Source organism: Calonectris borealis, chromosome W (genome assembly GCF_964195595.1).
Source record: "Calonectris borealis chromosome W, bCalBor7.hap1.2, whole genome shotgun sequence".
Taxonomy (NCBI): Eukaryota; Metazoa; Chordata; class Aves; order Procellariiformes; family Procellariidae; genus Calonectris; species Calonectris borealis.
This window is the reverse complement of record NC_134351.1, coordinates 52,598,549-52,611,386: the sequence shown is the minus strand read 5'-3', so window position 1 is coordinate 52,611,386 and position 12,838 is coordinate 52,598,549. Positions and strand designations below refer to the sequence as shown.

The 12,838-nt window shown below is 43.6% G+C and overlaps 1 protein-coding gene across 1 annotated transcript in view; it reads right to left on the bottom strand.

Annotated features, from left to right (window-relative positions):
- Positions 1–12,838, bottom strand: part of LOC142074883 (transcription factor RFX3-like) — a 178,641-nt gene that overhangs the window by 5,266 nt on the left and 160,537 nt on the right. The window contains exons 12-14 of the mRNA XM_075135817.1: positions 2,638–2,735; positions 2,172–2,321; positions 274–482 (exon numbers count right to left, since the gene is read on the bottom strand). Coding sequence (XP_074991918.1) covers positions 274–482; positions 2,172–2,321; positions 2,638–2,735 — 457 coding nt within the window. The remainder of the gene's footprint in view (positions 1–273; positions 483–2,171; positions 2,322–2,637; positions 2,736–12,838) is intronic.

Below are 12,838 nucleotides of genomic sequence, written 5' to 3'. Positions count from 1 at the left end.
ATCCAAAATGTTTCATAGCATGTTTCCAAATCAGGAAAAAATTCTAACCTCATTACACTTGCACAAGGCCTTTAAAATAATATACAAGGATCATTTCATCCACTGCTGAGTTGCACATAGCCCTGTGTTTAATGTTAACAACACTAATCTTTGGGGGGGGTCTTCATTTCTTGGGAACTATTGTCTGATATTAATTTTGTCAACATTATTACAGCATACAGTTCAGCAAATAATAAAATAGCTAAAATAATTTAGAAGACTATTAAGAACTACCTGTAGAAAGACCATTTTAAAAGAAATTGCCGTGCTGCTTTAGGAAAGCTGGGTCTTCCTTCATATGGTTTTAATGCTTGCATCATTACATTATCAAGCCAGGCAGCCCACTGCTCCAGAGTGCTCTGCTGCTGAAGAGTCATCTTGAAATCTGTTTCTAGTCTTTGAACCATACTGTCATCACACTGACACACCCAGGAAGCCTGTTCCTGTTACAACACATGGCAAACATGAAAGCAAAACACAAAATGTAAATTATTCTTAAAGATTGAACAATTAAATGAAAAGGATGAAATACACTTATTAGGCAAACTAATGAGTATTTTTATTTTCATGTCTCTCTCAATTTTGTTGGAAGAAAATGAGAGTAAGGAACCCAAAGTATAAAAATGGGCATCAAATAAAGCACACACACACAAAAATACAATGGAAAACCCACAAATACATTGCAATGTTCCATATTAATTTTCACAAAAGAATTTTCAAGTTCCCTCATTCATAATTTTTCTAGTAAAAATTTCAGGAATTGTCAGGCTTGGGACTACAGGAACAAGGAGTGGAAAGGGCAGTCAAATGGAAGTTGAGAGAGTAAGAAATAAAGAGGAACCAAGAAACCAAAGTACCATGGTTCCTATTGCTTTGAAGGAGTTAAGACCAAATACAATTTCTGTTACATTTTTTAATCACCTCACTTAAAAAAAGCTTTGTTTTATAGGCAAAAAAGGGTTGTGTTTATCCATAGTCTGCAATATATTGCACATTGCTTAATGAGTAATATAAATAGCACACAACTGGACAAACACAGTCCATGTACAATAATGAGCAATTCACAGTATTATCATGGAATGTGATTATATTACATTTTTAAGTTTAAATAAGATCAATAGGACACTTCTGTTAAATGCAACTTAGAGAAAACCAATATCGATTTAATATAGGCCATATTCTTAAACTCTAGCTATCACATGCCAAGTTAACATCTCAACATTCATAGACCCTATATCTTACCACAGAACAATATTTAATATACCATATATTTGGTCACGTACTAAATCTTAGGTAGTTTACACACCATTATGCAATATAACTATATCTGTGTTAAATTTTATTTATTCAAAAGTCTTTGCAACAAGCAAAAAGAATTTAACTGTTGCTAGTGAACTTCTGAACTTCTGTTAAGATAAAATTTGTTAAAATGTTTGTTCATGAAAGAAGACAAATATATGACTACCAGTAATCTGGGCCATGTCAGTTAGTTGAGCAACAGGAGAAAAAAAATGTTGTTTCTTCTAAGGAGAAGAAAGAGGTAAAAGGGAAACCTTTTTCTAAACCTAATGAAAAATAATAAATTGATGTTTTACAGATAACTGGAAACTAGTTCTAACCAGTTACTTAGGAAAGGTTAGAAATGTAAACACAAACAATTAAAGTATACTAATGATATTGTCTTTGAAATAAAAATAAATGTAATGAAACAATCTGTACTAGAAATAGTGCTGTATGATCAATATTTTTTTATGGAAGATCAGAAGCTATGCTACTATCCAAGATTTCATCTTCAGGCATTGTTCATGCTGTTCATTATAAGAACACATGTACTCTTCTTCTCTTCACATGTACACTTTCATCTGCATTAAATAAAAATTGGCAGAACGCACAGTCTGAAAGATAAGAAGCCTTCAGAGAAAATGGAAATAGATAATGGTTCTGAGGTTTTATTTTCCTTACGGCCAAAGTGTAAGCTGGAAAGTTTCAACTGAATCACTGCATATATAAAAATCAGCAAAATGTTCCCACTTTGCTTTCTTGATAGAATAATAAGAACTAACAATAAAAATTAAAAATTTTGGGGGAAATAACAATTTTTTAAAAGTCTGGTTTTTAAAGCCACAGTTTACCTGTACATTGGCAAAATCAACACGGTTGAGATCACTGAGCATCTGGTTGATCTGAGAAGTGTTCTGAAGCACAGCCCGAGCTGCCTGAGCCAGGTGATTAAGAGATGTGTATCTTCTCAAAGTCTGGGCAAAGGCACTTACAGCGGCAACCTATGAAGAAATCCGTTTATCTTAACACATTGTACTTATCAAGAGTTCTTCTGTTTCATCTATTTTAATGTTAAAATTGCTGTATTAATTTATGAGCCCTGAGATATTGCAATTCACGTATAATGGAACAAATAGTTTTTTCTATTAATTTTTTTTGGCAAAACAAAGTTATTTCCAATCCCATGTTTCATGTTTGAAGTTCAACCTAAATATGAGATTTAGCATAAAAGTTAAAATGCTGCTACTTTTAGATCTTAAATTGACATCTAGTGTACAATTGCATAAAGTGAAGAAAACTGCAGTAAACTTTGTTTACCTTGGTTTGTATCATTCTCTGTGGAATATTGTTCATGGCACTGGAAAGCCAACCTTCAAGGCTTTTTGCAAAATTGCGAATGGCTTGGGTCAAGGCACCTAAACATTAAAGAATAAAAATAAAATTAAAACGATGGCATGGTGCCTTTCTTGAAACCTTTTGCATCCTCAGTATTTAAATATTCCACATTGAGTTCTGCTGCATTTATTGGCTGTGCTGGTTTTGGCTGGGATAGAGTTAATTTTCTTCATAGTAGCCTGTATGGGGCTATGTTTTGGATTTGTGCTGGAAACAGTGTTGATAACACAGGGATGTTTTTGTTATTGCTGAGCAGTGCTTACACAGAGTCAAGGCCTTTTCTGCTTCTCACCCCACCCCACCAGCGAGTAGGCTGGGGGTGCACAAGAAGTCGGGAGGGGACACAGCCGGGATGGCTGACCCCAACTGACCAAAGGGATATTCCATACCATATGACGTCATGCTCAGCATATAAAGCTGGGGGAAGAAGGAGGAAGGGGGGGACGTTTGGAGTGATGGTGTTTGTCTTCCCAAGTAACCGTTACGGGTGATGGAGCCCTGCTTTCCGGGAGATGGCTGAACACCTGCCTGCCGATGGGAAGTGGTGAATGAATTCCTTGTTTTGCTTTGCTTGCGTGCATGGCTTTTTTGCTTTCCCTATTAAACTGTCTTTATCTCAACCCACGAGTTTTCTCACTTTTACCCTTCCGATTCTCTCCCCCATCCCACCGGGGGGGGGAGTGAGCGAGCGGCTGCGTGGTGCTTAGTTGCCGGCTGGGGTTAAACCACAACATTGGCTCAGAGACTTATCCAGTCTAGGTTCAGATCCCTCCCAGTACAAGAAGGATGTTGATAAACTGGAGCAAGTTCATTAGAGGGCCACTGACATGATCAGGGGGCTGGAGCACATACCTTATGAGGACAGGCTGAGGGAACTAGGTTTGTTCAGCCTGGAAAAGAGAAAGTTTAGAGGGGATCTAATAGCAGCCTTTCAAAACCTACAAGGTATCAAGAAGACGGAGTCAGACTCTTCACAATGATGCATGGCAGGAGGGTGATAGACACCGGGCATAAACTGAAAAAAGAGAGGTCTGGACTTGACAGGAGAAATTTTTTCACCTTGAGGACAGTTAAGCAGTGCCAATTCATAGCCCTTCATTGGACTCTCTCCAGTATGTCCACGTCTCTCTTGTACTGGGGAGCCCAGAACTGGACACAGGACTCCAGTTACACAGTACTCAACTGGTACTGAATAAAGGGGAAGGATCACCTACCTGGACCTACTGGCAATACTTTGCCTAATGCAACCCAGGATACCATTAGCCCTCTTTGTGGCAAGGGCACACTGCTGGCTCATGTTCAACTTGGTGTCCACCAGGAGCCCCCCACGTCCTTTTCTGCAAAGCTGCTTTCCAGCTGGCTGGCCCCCCCACCCCAGCATGTACCGGTGCATGGGGTTGTTCCTCCCCAGGGGCAGGACTTGGCACTTCCCCTTGTTGAACTGCACGAGGTTCCTGTCAGCCCATTTCTCCATCTTGTTGAGGTCCCACTGGATGGCAGCACAACCCTGTGATGTATCAGCTACTCCTCCCAGTTTTGTGTCATCAGCCAACTTGCTGACGGTACGCTCTGCCCCATCATCCAGATCACTAATGAAGACGTTGAACAGTATTTGACCCAGTATTGACCCCTGGGGTACACCGCTATTTACTGGCCTCCAACTAGACTTTGTGCCACTATGACCATGGGATCCTCTTTGAGGATGGAGGACTGCTAGGGAGAGACAGGATCCACATGACCAAGTGGGGCACAAACAGCTTTGCCAACGGGCTGGCCACCCTGGTAAGGAGAGCTTTACACTAGGAATGATGGGGAAGGGGTGACCAACAGTCAAGTGAGGAAGTCATAGACTGGATGGGCAAGCAAAAGATGTGGGGTAAACAGGAAGGACCTCATAATCAACAAAACCGGGTTGAAAGTGGACCACTTCAAGCATATGCACATAACTAAGGAAGTGTCAGGAGATCAGCATTATGGGAAAGCTTTCATGCCCTTTTGGGGAAATTGGTACGACTGGGTGCCTCTTTGAAGTGCCTGCACACTTATGCATGCAACATGGGGAAAAATAGGAGGAATTAGATGTCTGTGAGCATTTTCAGGGCTACGATCTCAGGGATCACAGAGATATTGTGGGATGGCTCATACAACTGGAATGCTGCAATGGATGGATACAGAATCTTTAGCGAAAACAAGCCAAGAAGGCGCTCTATATGAAAGAGGAGCTGGAATGCATGGAGCTTTGCCTAGGGATGGATGATAAGCTAGTTGAGAGCTTAAGGGTCCGGGTTAGATGACATACCAACATGGGTGATGTTGTGGGTATCTGATACAGACTGCCTGATCGGGAAGAAGTAAATGAAGTCTTGTGGTGGGTTGACCTTGGCTGGCTGCCAGGTGCCCACCCAGCCACTCTATCACTCCCCCTTCTCAACAGAATGGGGGAGAAAAATGCAATGAAAAGCTCGTGGGTCGAGATAAGGACAGGGAGATCATTCAGCAATTACCATCACAGGCAAAACAGACTCGGCTTGGGGAAGATTAATTTAATTTATTGCCAATTAAACAGAGTAGGATAATGAGGAATAGGAACAAATCTAAAAACACCTTCCCCCCACCCCTCTCTTCTTCCCAGGCTCAACTTCACACCCGACTCTTCTACCTCCTCCCCCTGAGTGGTGCAGGGGGATGGGGAATGGGGGTTGTGGTCAGTTCATAATGCTTTGTCTCTGCCTCTCCTTCCTCCTCACGCTCTTCCCCTGCTCCAGCGTGGGGTCCCACCCACGGGAGACACTCCTTCATGACCTTCTCCAACGTGGGTCCTTCTCACAGGCTGCAGTTCTTCATGAACTGCTCCAGCGTGGGTCCTTTCCACGGGGTGCAGTCCTACAAGAACGGACTGCTCCAGTGTGGGTCTCCCCACTGGGTCACGGGTCCTGCCAGAAAACCTGCTCCAGCGTGGGCTCCTCTCTCTCCACGGGGCCACTGTTCCTGCCAGGAGCCTGCTCTAGCATGGGCTCTCCATGGGCTGCAGCTTCCTTCAGGGCATGCCCACTTGCTCTCGCGTGGGGTCCTCTATGGGCTGCAGGGTGACAATGTGCTTCACCATGGTCTTCACCGTGGGCTGCAGCTTCCTTCAGGGCATGCCTACCTGCTCTCGTGTGGGGTCCTCCATGGGCTGCAGGGTGACAATGTGCTTCACCATGGTCTTCACCGTGGGCTGCAGGGGAATCTCTGCTCCGGTGCCTGAAGCACCTCCTCCCGCTCCTTCTTCACTGACCTTGGTGTCTGCAGAGTTGTTTCTCTCACATATTCTCACTCCTCTCTCCCGGCTGCTGTTGCGCAGCAGTTTTTACCCCTTCTTAAATATGTTATCACAGAGGTGCTACCACTGTCGCTGATTGGCTCAGCTTTGGCCAGCGGTGGGTCCGTCTTGGAGCCGGCTGAAACTGGCTCTTTCCGACATGGGGACAGCTTCTGGTGTCTTCTCATAGAAGCCATCCCTGCACCCCCAACCTCTACCAAAACCTTGCCACGTAAAGCCAATACAGGTCATCTTCAGGCAACTGGAATAAGCCTCGTGTTCACAGGCTCTGGTTCTCATGAGAGACTTGAACAACCCCAATATCTGCTAGAGGGACAACAAAGCAGGGCACAAGCAACCCAGGAGGACAGTTAAGCAGTGCAACTGGTTGCCCAGAGAGGTTTGTGTAGTTTCCGTCCTTAGATGTTTTCAAGACCCGATTGGGTAAAGCCCTGAGCAAACTGGTCTAAATTCAGCATTGACCATGCTTTGAGCAGGAGGTTGGACTAGAGATCTCCTGAGGTCCCTTCCAACCTGAATTATTCTTTGATTCTATATTATGTAGCAATTATTTAGTTTCTGATTTAACAAGCAGAACTGACCACTTCATCTAAGACCCTTTCAAGAAACTTATGATCAGCAGTGAAAATTCTTTTTGGCATTCCTACAGGTACATCAGTAATTGCAACAATTGTTTCCTATCTCCTGAAAACTTCCATCATGAATTTTCCGCCTTCAATTTTTGCCTAAGTGCTTTTGCTTTTAAAGAGCAAAACCCTGCAGGAAATGGCAATTATTGCAATACTGCAGTTTCCTCAAGTAAGCTCAAAGTACCCTGAACCATTGCCAACATGCTGTTTATTAAGTAAAGACTGGATTTTGTTTATGAGGCAAAACACCATGTTTGGTAGAGTAAGAATTAATGGTTAATGGAAGTCAACTAATACGAGAAATGCCCTTTTTCAAATTGAGTAATCGATGAATCCTGTAATTAAGAACTTCTGCTAGCAAAGTTAGCCACTTTGCTTAAAAAGAAAGAAATATTTTATTTTTCACAGCATCCTTTTCTTCAAATTTGTAGTGATAACCAGTTTATGTAACTGCCCCCAAATGTGGATGCTCATCTGAAATTTAATTTGGATTTATAAAACTTCTGTATTAGCTCTATGGAACAGGCTTTTTTGTCTTTTTTTTTTCTCTTTTTTTTCTTCTTTCTTGAGGTTTCCAGGCAAAGAACAAACGCTCCTTTGCACTGTCAATCATCTAACCCACTTATGCTTCTACATAAACATTTTTTGTATGCACTTACTAATTAACTAAGCATTCACTCATGTTAATTTATTACCCGCAGAATAAGAAAAAGTCAAAGTATAAGGAATACTGTAAATAATGTGTCAATGATATTTAGTTATTTAAGGAAAATATTCTTTTTTTCTGGACAAATGCTATGCAAAACACCTAACATAAGATCTTTTTCACCCCACTGTATTACAGGATGATCTGTTTTAAAAAATAAGTGTGGAAAGCAGCAGCTCAGTGTCATCCTGATTTAAAAAAAAAAGTCTTTAGCTATGAAGAAAGAGGAATTCTAAATTCTAAAGAAATAATATTCCCTCTTTCTAGCTAAACACTATATTATTAGAGGACAGTGATATATAGAGTGATCACACATTTCTAATGAGCTCTGAAAATGATACATTAAATTAAAAAAAATTGTTTTCCTCTGTCCTGTAAATAGTGTTTAACATACCCAGCCATTACCAAAAACCTAAGCACCTACATGCTCCAAACATTCTTCAAGTTGATCTGGCTATCATCAAAATTGCCAAAAACCTCTTCCAGAGAATCTTAAGAACAATCTGGTGCAAAATAAATGGCCTAAGTTCATTCTGATAGTTTGTAAAGTGTTACTAAACACACATTAAATGATGTAGCAAAAAAAGTTACAAGGAGAACATTTATTTTTGGATAAGCATTCAAAAAGCTTGGGTTCTCATCTGAAATCTCTCTCCTACACAAATCTCACAAATAACAAGATTTTGCAGTGTTTCCGGTACTTGTAATTGCTGAAACTGAGAAATACAATGTGAAAAATATGTTGAACATAACTTCTCTGCCTGGAATAGGAACTCCCAAACAAGTTTGATACTGTCCATCCTGTCACTTGTGAAGAGATAAAAAGGCCATTCTCAGGGGAAAGGATCTATTGCCAGTAATACACAGTGGCTCTGGTCTTTTGCTAGAATCATTAGATAATCATCAACTTTACTCCCGACACAAGTATGGAGTGTTTGACTTCTTTTTAAACAAAAAAATTTGGCTTTTTCCTACACAGTAGTTTTTCATTCGTTTTGTGGGCACTAAAAAGTTTTCACAAAAATTTCAACTGACCAAATTGTACTTAGAGCTTGTTTTTCAAAAAGTTTTTCCTCACTGTTAATTTCTTTTATGGTAATATTTATTAGGAAGTTATGTGACAGAGTAGGTTTTGGGGATTATCCCCCCCCCCCCCCAAATACTGAAAATCAGGAAAAGAAAAAAAGATGAAACTCATAAAAATAGAATTATCAGTTTACATCCTTACTAAATTAAACACATTTTCCCATTTTTTTGGCCAGCTGCTGTTGGTACCTTTCCGATTATCCAGAAAAAAAGAAACCTGCCTATGATGGGGTATTTCTACAAAGCAGTACTTGCAAATATTTTCCCAAGTTGCTTCTTACAGCATAGCTAACAGAGGCAGCCAACAGGTGCATCACTTTGCTCAGAAGGGAGCCAGAAACTTTGCAGAGAACACAGCATCCATGTCCTGAGCAATGGTACCACCTCCAGCCATCAGAGCAACTATCTCTATAATGTCAGAGGCCTCAGTCCAGACTGAGCTCCCGAGGGAGGATGCAACTCTCAGAGTACAGCGAGTGCCTGGGATCTCTCACTGAGGCTGGGGCAGAGGGAGACAGTTTCCTTGCCTGCAGAAGGTGTGCAGTGGTACAGGATCTGTGTTGCCAAGGAGGTGAGGAAGAGGTCAGCAGACTGTGCGGTATCAGAGATGATGAGAAAGAGATCAACCAGATCTTTTTCAAGACCCTGCGGCCTGAACCCTCAGCTGTATTGAAGGAGGATCAGGTGGTCTGTGCTTATTGGGTTAGGAAATGGCGAAGGCTGGAAGCTTGTGACTTCTGGCAACAGGAAGAAGGCTCCTGCTCCACCTGCATGTTTCCAACTAAAGAACAGGTTCAGTACCCTCGCAGCAGATGAGGGTCTGGGAACTCTGTCCAATGAAGCACCCGAGCTAGCTAAGCCTGAGCCACGCAGCAGCACCAGAAGGAAGTGGCAAGTGATAATAGTGGGAGACACCATGCTGTAGGGGATGGGGGCCCACATCTGCTGACCTGACCTGCTGTGTTGGGAGGTTTACTGCTTGTTGGGGGTTGGATCCAGGATGCTGTGGAGATACTGCCAAGGTTTGTCTGACCCTCGGACTATTACCCCTTGCGAATCTTCACGTGGGCACCAACGATACTGCCAGAGGAGACCTGGAGCATATCAAGCGTGACTACATGCATCTGGAGGCAATGGTCAAGGGCATGGGGGCCCAGGTAGTGTTCTCCTTGATCTTTCCAGTGAGAAGCAAGGGCTTGAGGAGGAATGGAAGGATCCTGTGGGTCAACAGTTGGTTGCCCAGCTGGTGATGACAATCGGTATTTGTATTTTATGACCATGGGGACCCTTCTTTAAGGATTGAAGACTGCTAGAGAGAGATGGGATCCACCTGACCAAGCAGGGCAAAAACATCTTTACCAACAGGGAGGGAGATGACGACCCATAATCAAGCGAGGGAGTGGTGGAATGGGTTGGCAAGCAAAGGGTGCAGGGTGTTATGGAAAAGAGAGCGCTTGTAATCGGCAAAACAGGGCTGAAGAGGAGACACTGCTGGACGCAATTCTTACAAACAAGGAAGCTTTTCTTACAATTCTTACAAACTGGTTGGCAGTGTGAAGGTTGGGGGGCAGCCTGGGCTGCACTGACCATGAGATGGTGGAGTTGAGAATCCTGAGAGGAGGGAACAAGGCAAATGGCAGGATCACAACTCCAAACTTCAGGAGAGCAGACTTTGGCCTGTGCAGGGACCTGCTTGGAAGAATCCCATGGGAGTCAGCCCTGGAGAGCAGAGGGGGTCTAGGAGACCTGTTTGATATTCAAGGATCACCTCCTCCAAGCTCAAGAACGGTCTGTCGCAATGAGCAGGAAATCAAGCAAAGGTGACAGGTCTGCATGGACGACGAACAAGGAGCTCCCGACTAAACTCAAACACGAAAAGGAAGTATACAGGAGCTGGAAAAAGGGGCAAGTGACCCAGGAGGAATGTGGAGACACTGTCCAAGTGTGCAGAGATGGGGTTAGGAAAGTCAAAGCCCACCTGGAGTTGAAACTGGCGAGGGATGTGAAGGGCAACATTAAGGGTTTCTACAGGTACATCAGCAGCAAAATGAAGACCAGAGAAAATGTGGGCCTGCTGCTGAATGGGGTGGGGAACCTGATGACAAAGGACATGGGAAAGGCCAAGGTACTGAATGCCTTCTACACCTGAGTCTTTATTGGTAAGGATTGCCTTCAGGAATCCCAGGCCTCTGAGACCAGAGGGAAAGTCTGCAGCAAGGAAGAATTCTCCTCAACAGAGGAGGACCCAGTTAGGAAAACATTTAAACAAATTGGAGATGCACAAGTCCATGGGACCTGATGGGATGCACCCATGAGTGCTGAGGGAGCTGGCTGATGTCATTGTGAGGCCATTCTCAATTATCTTTGAACGGTCATGGTGATCAAGGGAGGTTCCTGAGGACTGGAAGAAAGCAAATGACACTCCAGTCTTCAAGGAGGGCAAGAAGGAGGATCCAGGGAACTACAGGCTGGTCAGCCTCACCTTGATCCCTGGAAAGGTGATGGAGAAAATAATAATGGAAACCATTTCCTGGCACATAAAGGACACAGGGTGATTTGGAGTAGTCACCGTGGATTTACAAGGGGAAAATTATGCTTGGCCAACCTGCCAGCCTTCTACAATGAGTCAATCAGCTTGGTGGACGAGGGGAGATCAGCGGATGCTGTTTATCTTGACTTTAGCAAGGCTTTCGACGCTGTCTCCCATAACATCCTCATAGACAAGCTAACAAAGTACAGGTTAGATAAGTGGACAGTGAGGTGGACTGAAAACTGGCTGAACTGCCAGGCCCAGACGGTTGTGATCAGAAGCATAAAGTCTAGCTGGAGGCCAGCCTCTAGTGGTGTCCCCTGGGGTTGATCCTTGGGCCAATACTGTTTAACAATTTCATTAATGACCTGGACGATGTGACAGAGTGCACCCTCAGCAAGTTTGCAGATGATACAGAATTGGGAGGAGCAGTTGATAGACCAGATGGCTGTTGTGCCATTCAGAGGGACCTCGACAGTCTGGAGAAATGGGCAGACAGGAACCTCATGCAGTCCAACAAAGGGAAATACCAAGTCCTGCCCCTGGGGAGGAATAACACGATGCACCAGTGCAGGCTAGGGGCTGACTGGCTGGAAAGCAGCTTTGCAAGAGAAGGACATGGGGGTCCTGGTGGACAACAAGCTGAACGTGAGCCAGTAACGTGCCCTTGCAGCAAAGGAGGCCAATGGTATCCTGAGCTGCATTAGGAACAGTGTTGACAGGAGGTCGAGGGAGGTGATCCTTTCTCTCTACTCAGCACTGGTGAGGCCACACCTGGAGTACTGTGTCCAGTTCTGGGCTCCCCAGTACAAGAAAGACATGGACATACTGCAGCAAGTTCAGCAAAGAGCCACTGCAGTGATGAAGGGATCGGAGCATCTCCCATAGGAGGAGATGCTGAGAGAGCTGGGATTGTTTAGCCTGGAAAAGAGAAGACTCAGGAGGGGTCTTATCAATGTGTCTAAATACCTGATGGGAGGATGTATTGGAGATGGAGCCAAACTCTTCTCAGTGGTGCCCAGTGACAGGACAAGAGGGAATGGGCACAAACTGAAACATAGGAAATTCCGTTTAAACTTAAGAAAAATCTTTCTTACTCTAAGGGTGGTCAAACACTGGACCAGGTTGCCCAGAGAGGTTGTGGAGTCTCCATCCTTGGAGATATTCAAAACCTGACTGGACAATGTCCTGAGAACTTGCTCTGGTTGAACCTGCTTTGAGTGGGGGTTGGGAGGAGGTTTGGACTAGACAATCTCCAGAGATCCCTTCCAACCTCAACTACTCAACTATTCTACGGTTCTGTGATTACACTTGAAGTCACCATGGCAGAAGGTGTCATTTACAGTATCAAAAATAGCTTTGCTAGCTACAAGGATAGCTGAGGCTCTATGTCTTAAAATATTAATCCAACTTTATAAAGTGATTATTGTTTGGTCCACAGAAAGGATCTAAAACTTAGTATTTACAAGGATTATACTGGATTGTAAATAGGAAATTTCTTTTTAATATTTAACACAACATACAAAACATGCAATAAATGTTTTAGGAAGGAATTTAAACTACAGGCACCACTTCCAGGAAGATCAACCTGAACTTTGCAACTGATAAGATGTTAAACCAGGGGGGATCCCAGACACCAAACTGGGAGGGATGCGGGAATTGATAGAACTATACAAACCGATGAAGGGACTTGCAGGGGGAAGGGAAAGCAGGGAGAAACAAAGAGGGGGGAATAGACAGAAAGAGGGATAAAATGGGCCAGTCACGGGTAAAACGGGGCCAGTCAGTACGCTTGTCTGGCTGAGCCCTGCACCTGATCACTGCAGTCTGTCCTATTTTCTTATATTTTC